The sequence below is a fragment of the Oncorhynchus kisutch genome, unplaced genomic scaffold, assembly GCF_002021735.2.
Source record: "Oncorhynchus kisutch isolate 150728-3 unplaced genomic scaffold, Okis_V2 Okis09a-Okis19a_hom, whole genome shotgun sequence".
Taxonomy (NCBI): Eukaryota; Metazoa; Chordata; class Actinopteri; order Salmoniformes; family Salmonidae; genus Oncorhynchus; species Oncorhynchus kisutch.
In genome coordinates this window covers 7,761,233-7,773,184 of record NW_022261985.1, presented here as the reverse complement: position 1 = coordinate 7,773,184, position 11,952 = coordinate 7,761,233, and the positions used below count along the sequence as shown (strand labels likewise).

At 43.9% G+C, this 11,952-nt stretch overlaps 1 protein-coding gene across 1 annotated transcript in view; it reads right to left on the bottom strand.

The window, feature by feature from the left end:
* Positions 1-10,002, bottom strand: part of LOC109886227 (extracellular matrix protein FRAS1-like) — a 33,958-nt gene extending 23,956 nt beyond the window's left edge. Inside the window, exons 1-5 of the mRNA XM_031815233.1 lie at positions 9,683-10,002; positions 8,301-8,452; positions 3,574-3,736; positions 2,850-2,985; positions 20-216 (exon numbers count right to left, since the gene is read on the bottom strand). Coding sequence (XP_031671093.1) covers positions 20-216; positions 2,850-2,985; positions 3,574-3,736; positions 8,301-8,452; positions 9,683-9,925 — 891 coding nt within the window. The 5' untranslated portion in view covers positions 9,926-10,002. The remainder of the gene's footprint in view (positions 1-19; positions 217-2,849; positions 2,986-3,573; positions 3,737-8,300; positions 8,453-9,682) is intronic.
* Between the last annotated feature and the right edge of the window lie 1,950 nt (positions 10,003-11,952).

Sequence of the window (11,952 nt, the reverse complement as noted above, 5' to 3'; positions counted from 1 at the left end):
TCAGTAGAGTATTATTTACCTGTATGTCTATTTGGACATTGAAGGCCTCTGTCTGACTGGACCCATCACTGATGTAGAAGGAGAAGGTGTCCTGATAGTGGTGCTCCGTGTTCTGGACATTCTGAACGTAGAAGATGTGGTCAGTGGTCAGGTCGTCAACGGAGAAGGGAACCTCTGGACTGATGATGCGGGTATTTGAACCGCCCATCAAGCCCACTGGGAGAAAGAGGACGAGACCAGAATGAGAAGTGACATCTCACACACTACAATGAGATACACTACATGACCAAAAGTATGTGGACACCTGATCGTTGAACATCTCATTCTAAAATCATCGGATTAATATGGAGTTGGTCCCCCCCTTTGCTGCTATAACAGCCTCCACTCTTCTGGGAAGGCTTTCTACTAGATGTTGGAACATTGCTGCTATAACAGCCTCCACTCTTCTGGGAAGGCTTTCCACTAGATGTTGGAACATTGCTGCTATAACAGCCTCCACTCTTCTGGGAAGGCTTTCCACTAGATGTTGGAACATTGCTGCTATAACAGCCTCCACTCTTCTGGGAAGGCTTTCCACTAGATGTTGGAACATTGCTGCTATAACAGCCTCCACTCTTCTGGGAAGGCTTTCCACTAGATGTTGGAACATTGCTGCTATAACAGCCTCCACTCTTCTGGGAAGGATTTCCACTAGATGTTGGAACATTGCTGCGGGGACTTGCTTCCATTCAGCCATAAGAGTGTACAGTATATGTAGACAGTATATGCAGTCTATTACTGTATATGTACTGTATATATATAGTGTATTACTGAATATGTAGTGTATTACTGTATATATAGTGTATTACTGTATGTGTACTGTGTATGAACAGTATATGTAGTGTGTATGTACTGTATGTGTAGTGTATTACTGCATATGTACAGTATATGTAGTGTATATATAGTGAATTACTGTATATGTAGTGCATATATAAAGTGAATTACTGTATGTGTAGTGTGTGTATATAGTGTATTATTGTATATGTAGTGTGTATATATAGTGTATTACTGTATATGTAGTGTATATATAGTGTATTACTGTATATATAGTGTATTACTGTATATGTAGTGTATATATAGTGTATTACTGTATATATAGTGTATTACTGTATATATAGTGTATTACTGTATATGTAGTGTATATATAGTGTATTACTGTATATATAGTGTATTACTGTATATGTAGTGTATATATAGTGTATTACTGTATATATAGTGTATTACTGTATATATAGTGTATTACTGTATACATATATTATGTATTATGTTCTGTTATAATCTCCACCCTGCACAGCCAGAAGAGGACTGGCCACCCCTCATAGCCTGGTTCCTCTCTAGGTTTATAATCTCCACCCGGCACAGCCAGAAGAGGACTGGCCACCCCTCATAGCCTGGTTCCTCTCTAGGTTTATAATTTCCACCCGGCACAGCCAGAAGAGGACTGGCCACCCCTCATAGCCTGGTTCCTCTCTAGGTTTATAATCTCCACCCGGCACAGCCAGAAGAGGACTGGCCACCCCTCATAGCCTGGTTCCTCTCTAGGTTTATAATTTCCACCCGGCACAGCCAGAAGAGGACTGGCCACCCCTCATAGCCTGGTTCCTCTCTAGGTTTATAATCTCCACCCGGCACAGCCAGAAGAGGACTGGCCACCCCTCATAGCCTGGTTCCTCTCTAGGTTTATAATCTCCTCCCTGCACAGCCAGAAGAGGACTGGCCACCCCTCATAGCCTGGTTCCTCTCTAGGTTTATAATCTCCACCCGGCACAGCCAGAAGAGGACTGGCCACCCCTCATAGCCTGGTTCCTCTCTAGGTTTATAATCTCCACCCGGCACAGCCAGAAGAGGACTGGCCACCCCTCATAGCCTGGTTCCTCTCTAGGTTTATAATTTCCACCCGGCACAGCCAGAAGAGGACTGGCCACCCCTCATAGCCTGGTTCCTCTCTAGGTTTATAATCTCCACCCGGCACAGCCAGAAGAGGACTGGCCACCCCTCATAGCCTGGTTCCTCTCTAGGTTTATAATCTCCTCCCTGCACAGCCAGAAGAGGACTGGCCACCCCTCATAGCCTGGTTCCTCTCTAGGTTTATAATCTCCACCCGGCACAGCCAGAAGAGGACTGGCCACCCCTCATAGCCTGGTTCCTCTCTAGGTTTATAATCTCCACCTGGCACAGCCAGAAGAGGACTGGCCACCCCTCATAGCCTGGTTCCTCTCTAGGTTTATAATCTCCACCCGGCACAGCCAGAAGAGGACTGGCCACCCCACATAGCCTGGTTCCTCTCTAGGTTTATAATCTCCACCCGGAACAGCCAGAAGAGGACTGGCCACCCCACATAGCCTGGTTCCTCTCTACCCGGCACAGCCAGAAGAGGACTGGTCACCCCACATAGCCTGTATCCTCTCTAGGTTTATAATCTCCACCTGGCACAGCCAGAAGAGGACTGGCCACCCCATATAGCCTGGTTCCTCTCTAGGTTTCTTCCTAGGTTCTGGCCTTTCTAGGGAGTTTTTCCTAGCCACCGTGCTTCTAGACCTGCATTGCTTGCTGTTTGGGGTTTTAGGCTGGGTTTCTGTACAGCACTTTGAGATATCAGCTGATGTAAGAACGGCTTTATAAATACATTTGATTGATTGATTGGAACCAGGGACTGTAGTGACGCCTGTTGCGTTGAGATGCAGACCACAGCGACCACTCGGGACATTATTCAATTGAATGAATCCCCCCCCCCACACACACACACACACACACACACACACACACACACACACACACACACACACACACACACACACACACACACACACCTCTTCCTATTGTGTTCTCAATGAAGCCATATTTGGGCGTGCTGATCATCCAAACCAGCAGATCCTTGTTGGGTGTGTCCAGATCTGATACATCGATGTGATTGGTTGACAGCTGGACTCGTCCTCCTCCCTGGACCTAGAAATACACAACATAGACACTTGCATAACATTTCACATTGGGTGAGATCGCTTCGAGGGGTAGCATGAAGTCGCCCCTAAATAGCTACTGATCCGAAGTCAGTTTAGTCCTTTCCAATCTAATGTTTACAGCTAGGATTTTATAAGGTAACGCTGATCCTAGTCAGACAGACAGACGGACAGACGGACAGGCAGACAGACAGACAGACAGACAGACAGACAGACAAGCAGGCAGACAGACATACAGACAGACAGGCAGGTAGACAAGCAGGCAGACAGACAGACAGGCAGGAAGGCAAACAGACAGGCAGACAGACAGACAGACAGACAGACAGACAGACAGGCAGGTAGACAGGCAGGTAGACAGGCAGACAGACAGACAGACAGACAGACAGACAGACAGACAGACAGACAGACAGACAGACAGACAGACAGACAGACAGACAAGCACAAACACACACAGCGTTAGACACTGGTTGACTGAGCGTTGCATCAGATGTAGTGCTGCTTCGTCTGCTGCCGACCATCGATCTCTGCTCCATAGCAACTGTCTCTAAGCAAGCTGAACCCTGGGAGATGTCTGTACCTTGATGCCACTGCGGACAGCGACCACTGGAGGCTGTGTCCCCTTAGAGGTGATGGTGATGGTGCACATCTGGTTGTCAAGGCGATTGTTTTCACCGTCGTAAACAATGAAATGGAAGATGTCTGTCACTGGTTGGTTTCCTGTCTCAAAGGAAGTAATGTACCTAACAGGAAGGAAGTTTCCGCAAAGTTAATCCGAAAACATAGCCTTCACGGAAAACAAACAAAAAACAATAACAATTTGTTTAAAAAAAACATCTAAGCTGATGCATAGTATCATCTTCTGGGTTATTAGTCCATTAGCAGTGCATTATCAGTGCACTGTTGTTACTTCAGCAGTGCATTATTGGTGCATTATTGGTGCGTTAGCAGTGCATTAGCAGTGCATTATTGGTGCATTAGCAGTGTATTAGCAGTGCATTAGTATTACATTAGCAGTGCATTATTGGTGCATTAGCAGTGTATTAGCAGTGCATTAGTATTACATTAGCAGTGCATTATTGGTGTATTAGCAGTGCATTAGTATTACATTAGCAGTGCATTAGCAGTGCATTAGTATTACATTAGCAGTGTATTATCGGTGTATTAGTATTACATCAGCAGTGCATTATTAGTGCATTAGCAGTGTATTAACGGTGCATTATCAGTGTTTTAGCTGTGCATCAGCAGTGCATTATTAGTGCATTAGCAGTGTATTAACGGTGCATTATCAGTGTTTTAGCTGTGCATCAGCAGTGCATTATTAGTGCATTAGCAGTGTATTAACGGTGCATTATCAGTGTTTTAGCTGTGCATCAGCAGTGCATTATTAGTGCATTAGCAGTGTATTAACGGTGCATTATCAGTGTTTTAGCTGTGCATCAGCAGTGCATTATTAGTGCATTAGCAGTGTATTAACGGTGCATTATCAGTGTTTTAGCTGTGCATCAGCAGTGCATTATTAGTGCATTAGCAGTGTATTAACGGTGCATTATCAGTGTTTTAGCTGTGCATCAGCAGTGCATTATTAGTGCATTAGCAGTGTATTAACGGTGCATTATCAGTGTTTTAGCTGTGCATCAGCAGTGCATTATTAGTGCATTAGCAGTGTATTAACGGTGCATTATCAGTGTTTTAGCAGTGCATTATCGGTGCATTAACTATACATTGTTAGTGCATCGGCAGTACATCAGCAATGCATTATCAGTGCCTTATCTGTGCATTAACAGTGTATTAGTAGTTAATTATTGTTGCATTATCAGTGTATTAATGGCAGGGCATTATTATTGCAGTAGCCGTGCAGTGCCAGTGCATTGCTATTGCATTATCGGCGCATTATTAGTGCATCAGCAGTGCATTATTGTTATCAGTTGAAAAATTGCAACGTAGAAAGAGGTAATGTAAAAATGATTATAAAACATTACAATGGGTTCATCATACATTATAAAGCTCTTTTAACAGGTAATAATGCCTTAAACCTGTTGGATTTAAAGGCTCAGTGCAGTCAAAAACATGACTTTTCCTGTGTTTTATATATATTTCCACACTATGAGGTTGGACAAATACTGTGAAATTGGGAATATTTTGATAATATAAGATTATAAGAGCTGTTTTGAAAAAACTGCCTGAAATTTCAGCCTGTTTTGATGGGATGGAGTTTTTGGCCAGCCTGGTGACATCACCATGCGGTAAATTAGTTAATAGACCAATAAGAAAGAGAGTTCCAAACCTCTAATTTAGTCAGTCCTAGACAAATTCTAGCTTGAGAAAAAAAAAAATTTAAGAAGCAAATTTGGTTTCTTTTTGACCATTTTAAAAGGTAGACTCAACTGTAAATGACGTCGCCACGAGCCACGAGCAGCACCGGAGATAGTGAGATGAGCGAGATGCTGGACTTCGCTCTCACACAGTATCTGCTCATGTGCATGGGTTCACTTCACGCTGTTGCAGTGTGGCAGTCACGGGATCAAAACAGCGGAGAAGTTGAGCATCACGCTGCTCAACACTCTTAGTTGTAACCAGTATGCTTGTTAACTTTCTGCATCTACGTCATATCGCTGAGTCTACCTTCAAGAAGCCCTACTTTAGGAAACCACTGTGAGGAGTACGGCCACGACACTAGATTTGGATGTGAGCTGAGTCTACCTTCAAGAAGCCCTACTTTAGGAAACCACTGTGAGGAGTACGGCCACGACACTAGATTTGGATGTGAGCTGAGTCTACCTTTAATTGACAACAACCACAGTACTTCATTATTACCCAGAAAGGATTTGATTTTCAGATAAAAACGGTCGCATTGGAACTTTAACTAAAGTGTTCCAAATAATCTTATCACATGTTATAGTCTGAATTATGTCTACATCATGACCAAGTCTAGGTCCAAGAGTTTTCTAAACAGCTTCTACCCCTAAGCCATAAGACTCCTGAACATCTAATCAAATGGCTCCCCAGACTACTAGCATTTCCCCCCCTCTCCACACCACTGCCACTCTAGGTTGTCTAGGTTGTCATCTATGCATAGTCACCTTATCATGTAGATTTTTATCTATTGTACCTTTATTTAACTAGGCAAGGCAGTTAAGAACAAATTCTTATTTTCAATGACAGCCTAGGAACAGTGGGTTAACTGCCTTGTTCAGGGGCAGAACGACATATGTACCTTGTCAGCTCAGGGGATTGAAACCTGCAACCTTTCGGTTACTAGTCCAACGCTCTAACCACTAGGCTACCCTGCCTCCTCTACACTCTAACCACTAGGCTACCCTGCCGCCTCTACACTCTAACCACTAGGCTACCCTGCCTCCTCTACACTCTAACCACTAGGCTACCCTGCCACCTCTACACTCTAACCACTAGGCTACCCTGCCACCTCTACACTCTAACCACTAGGCTACCCTGCCTCCTCTACACTCTAACCACTAGGCTACCCTGCCACTCCATGTACATACTAACCGGTGCCCACCGCACATTGACTCTGTACCGGCACCCCCCTGTATACATTGTTATTTTTTACTACTTCTCTTTAATTACTTGTTACTTTAATCTCTTATTCTCATCTGTATTTTTTGAAACTGCACTGTCGGTTAAGGGGCTCGTAAGTAAACATTTCACTGTCGGTTAAGGGGCTCGTAAGTAAACATTTCACTGTCGGTTTAAGGGGCTCGTAAGTAAACATTTCACTGTCGGTTAAGGGGCTCGTAAGTAAACATTTCACCTTCGGTTTAAGGGGCTCGTAAGTAAACATTTCACTGTCGGTTTAAGGGGCTCGTAAGTAAACATTTCACTGTCGGTTTAAGGGGCTCGTAAGTAAACATTTCACTGTAAGGTGAATTGTATTGAACCTGTGGTGTTCGGAGGATGTGACTAATAACATTTGATTTGATGACCATTGGGGGAATAGATTAGTGATTCCCCTCACACTAATATAACATTTTACACAAGACCTCCATAATCTCCTGAAAGGTAGTAAATTATATCTAAACATCCTCCGAATTCTCCCGTCGCGAAAACAACACTATAAAACCTAATACTGTACAGGCCCTTCAATAACTAGCGAAAGTTACCTGAATAAAATATCATATTTTTCTAATCTTCTACAACAAAACAGAGCAACATTAAATCTGCATGTCGTACTGCACAGAGCGGCAGTCTGCCAAGCTGAACTAAAACAGGTGATTTAGCCCCAGAGATGTTTCTCCGATATTACAACCGCCATCGTGCTAATTGCAGTAAAGCTAATCAGAAGCACATTTTTTGAGATAATGGTTTTCATTTTGGCGCCACTCAGAAGACTGTTGCGTCTGTGTGTGTGTGTGTGTGTGTGTGTGTGTGTGAGTCTCACAGGTGAATTGTATTGTTCGCTAATTAGACTTGCTAATTAAACCGTTTCCCAAATATCGTCCCTCAAGCACAATAAATATTTTTCTCTATATATTTTTCTACTGTTTCTAATTTGTAGCCAGGATTTTATATTCTCCTCAGAGGGAGAATATAGATGTTTTAAAAACATTTTTTTATAGCGGTTACACTCTAAGGAGTGATGGAAAAAGTAGAAGCCATTACTTTCACTGAAGACTCTCGGCTAGATCGTTACTGCAGAACCTAAATGAGAATTGTTCTCAATTAAATAACCTGGGTCGATTAAATCTAAATGAGATAGAAATAAATATCTAGCCCGAGCAGAGAACAAATGGTCTTAAAGATTCTTGCAATAACAACAGAGGATCCTGGTAGGAATGGATACCAAGAAAAGGTGAGATTAGAAGAAGAAAGATGTACATCAGAATTTACATTTTAACCCGTCCAGACTCTTACAGATCAGTGCAGATGAGGGGAAAGCAAGCAGGAAGCGGAAGCTACTTTATATTAGTTAGAGAGTAACTAACAGGTACATCTCTCTCTCTCTCTCTATCTCTCTCTCTCTCTCTCTCTCTCTCTCTCTCTCTCTCTCTCTCTGTCTCTCTCTGTCTCTCTCCCTCTGTCTCTATCTGTCTCTGTCTCTCTCTCTGTCTCTGTCTCTCTCTCTCTGTCTCTCTCTCTGAGTCTCTCTCTCTCTCTGTCTCTCTCTCTCTCTCTGACTCTCTCTCTCTGTCTCTCTCTCTGTCTCTCTGTCTCTCTCTCTCTGTCTCTCTCTCTGTCTCTCTCTGTCTCTCTCTCTCTCTGTCTCTCTCTCTCTCTGTCTCTGTCTCTCTCCTCTCTCTCTCTCTGTCTCTCTCTCTGTCTCCTCTCTGTCTCTCTCTGTTTCTCTACCTGATTCTGTGTTTGTTGATGTCATCCACAGTGAAAGAGGAGTACTCTGTCATGTCCTGGTGGTCTGAGTCTGACCCTGTCCTGGTCAGGATGCCGTACATAGGAACTGACACCAGCTGAATACGTATCTTCTCATCTGGAGAGGTGTCGCTCTGCAAAAAATATGTGCATTTACAGTGAACACTGAGGATGTACCCTTAACAGACAGTATCCATCAGGCTATTGTGGCTGTTTGGTAATAATGTAGGCCTACCAACAAAACCAATGAAGAAAATCACATAACATTTCCACCTAGTATCCTATATGTGGTGTTCAATGCAGGCTGACATTACAGGAGACTTTTTAAAAACAGTTTACATTACTTAGGGCTTGACATGAATGAATTATGTTTTACTTGGTCTGTAACACAATGGAGACTAAATATGCATTATATTGTATTGTGAGGCAAGAAACCACTTTACCAACAATGAATACAATGAATTATTATAACCAAACAGAGAAGTAGACAATGTTGGCTACCCGCCTGCCTATGACCTTATTTACATATTCAAGACTGTCGCAAAATACAACACTGCCCCTTTAAATAAAACAAGCTTTTAGGGCTTTTCAAAGGCAGCTTGAAATGCAGCCTGAGTTTTGTGCTCTTGTTGGAAGCAGTCACTCACCATTACTGACCAACACTTACCTATAACTGGGCAAATAACTCACTGACCATATAACCCAGGTGAATGTGTTAAACATATAACCCAGGTGAGTGTACTAACCGTATAACCCAGGTGAGTGTACTAACCATATAGCCCAGGTGTGTGTACTAACCATATAACCCAGGTGAGTGTGTACTAACCATATAGCCCAGGTGAGTGTGTACTAACCATATAACCCAGGTGAGTGTGTACTAACCATATAGCCCAGGTGAGTGTGTACTAACCATATAGCCCAGGTGAGTGTGTACTAACCATATAACCCAGGTGAGTGTGTACTAACCATATAGCCCAGGTGAGTGTGTACTAACCATATAACCCAGGTGAGTGTACTAACCATATAACCCAGGTGAGTGTACTGACCATATAACCCAGGTGTGTGTAATAACCATATAGCCCAGGTGAGTGTACTAACCATATAACCCAGGTGAGTGTGTACTAACCATACAGCTCAGGTGAGTGTACTAACCATATAACCCAGGTGAGTGTGTACTAACCATATAACCCAGGTGAGTGTACTAACCATATAGCCCAGGTGTGTGTACTAACCATATAGCCCAGGTGAGTGTACTAACCATATAACCCAGGTGTGTGTACTAACCATATAGCCCAGGTGAGTGTACTAACCATATAACCCAGGTGAGTGTATACTAACCATATAGCCAAGGTGAGTGTACTGACCGTATAACCCAGGTGAGTGCGTCTGATGACACTACTACTGTTCTCAGGAACCTCCATGGACAGCAGGGCCTCTGGGTCTCTCCTGGGCCCGTCGCCCCCGACGCCCAACACAACCACCTGCACCACCGCCGTCGCCATGGAGAAGCCGTCTGTAACAGCGAAGGTGATGGCGTCCTCGTCAGTTGAGAGTCCGGAATGTTCATACTGCAGAACGTTGTGGGTCACATCACTGAAGGAAAACATGTCGCCTGGATGGGATAATTGACAAGTTTAATCATTGTGTTAAATATAAACATACCTGGAACAAAACAAAGAGGAGAGTTTCATTAATATACATCTTGAATACCTTGGTCGATGAATACCTTGGTCGATGAATACCTTGGTTGATGAATCCCTTGGTTGATGAATCCCTTGGTTGGTGAATACCTTGGTTGATGAATCCCTTGGTCAATGAATACCTTGGTCAATGAATACCTTGGTTGATGAATACCTTGGTTGATGAATACCTTGGTTGGTGAATACCTTGGTTGGTGAATACCTTGGTTGATGAATACCTTGGTTGATGAATACCTTAATCCACATCCTTGTGTGTGTGTGTTGAAGGGAGTGCTGTGTGTGTGTCTGTGTGTGTGTATGTGTGTTGTGTGTGTGTTGTGTGTGTGTGTGTGTGTTGTGTGTGTGTGTGTTGCGTGTGTGTTGTGTGTGTGTGTGTGTTGTGTGTGTGTTGAAAGCAGTGTTGTTTGTGTGTGTGTGTGTGTGTGTGTGTGTGTTGAAAGCAGTGTTGTTTGTGTGTGTGTGTGTGTTGTGTGTGTTGAAAGCAGTGTTGTTTGTGTGTGTTGTGTGTGTGTTGTGTGTGTGTGTGTGCGCTTGTGTTGTGTGTGTGTGTGTTGTGTGTGTGTGCTTGTGTGTGTGTGTTGTGTCTGGTTATTCTTACCTATAGGGGTTCTCCCCCCCATGCTGACCTCCAGAACAGGCTCTATGATCTGGAAGACGGGGGGCTGCTGGTGGCTGGCCAACAGGTGGATGGAAAAGCCCATCTCTGGATTAGTGTGTTCCCCATCTGACACTGGAACACACACACACTCAGGGGTTAGATACACACACACACACACACACACACACACACACACACACACACACACACACACACACACACACACACACACACACACACACACACACACACACACACACACACACACACACACACACACACACAGGGGTTAGATAAACACACACACACACACACACCCACACATGCACACACACACACACACACCCCCACACACACACACACACACCCCCACACACGCACACACACACACACACACACACCCCCACACACACGCACACACACACACACACACACACGCACACACAGACACAGACACACACAGACACACACACACACGCACACGCGCACACACACACCGACACACACAGACACACACACACACACGCACACACACACACACCCACGCACACACACACACACACACACATTTCTTTGGCTAATTGGCTTCCTAGTCCCCTTTACAGGGCAATTTGGGGAAATGTAAAAAAACACTAAGTGAGACTCCCTCTTAACCGACTGCATTTACCTTCAATGTGCTATGGAACATTCACATAGGAATTAATGGTGTCACGTGATCGATGGCTTTGTCGTATATATACAGTCTTTGGTGTTTACTCACCAGTGAAGGAGTATTGGTAGATCTCCTGGAGGTGAGAGGGGGCCTGCGGAGGGCGGTACAGGATCCGGCCCTGGTTGATGTCAGCTTGGGTGAAGAAGGACACTGAGTTGTACGGTCTGTCACGATGTTCCACAGAACCTGAGGACGTCAGTTTATTATGGATCCCGTGTCCGGGACTTCCTAATACGTGTACAAGCTACAAAGTCAAAATTGGCTGAAAAAGAATATAGCTTTTTGGTTTCAATTTAAGTAAAGTTTAGGTTTAGTGGCTAAGGTTAAGGGTTATTTTAAAATCAGATTTCCAGCTGGACTGGTAGCGAAAGTATTCAGCCCCCTTGGCATTTTTCCTATTTTGTTGCCTTACAACCTGGAATTAAAATGGATTTTTGGGGGGTTTGTATCATTTTTATTGTGAAACAAACAAGAAATAAGACAAAAAAACTGAAAACTTGAGCATGCATAACTATTCACCCCCCTAAGTCAGTACTTTGTAGAGCCACCTTTCGCAGCAATTACAGCTGCAAGTCTCTTGGGGTATGTCTAGCCACGGGGATTTTTGCCCATTCTTCAAGCCAA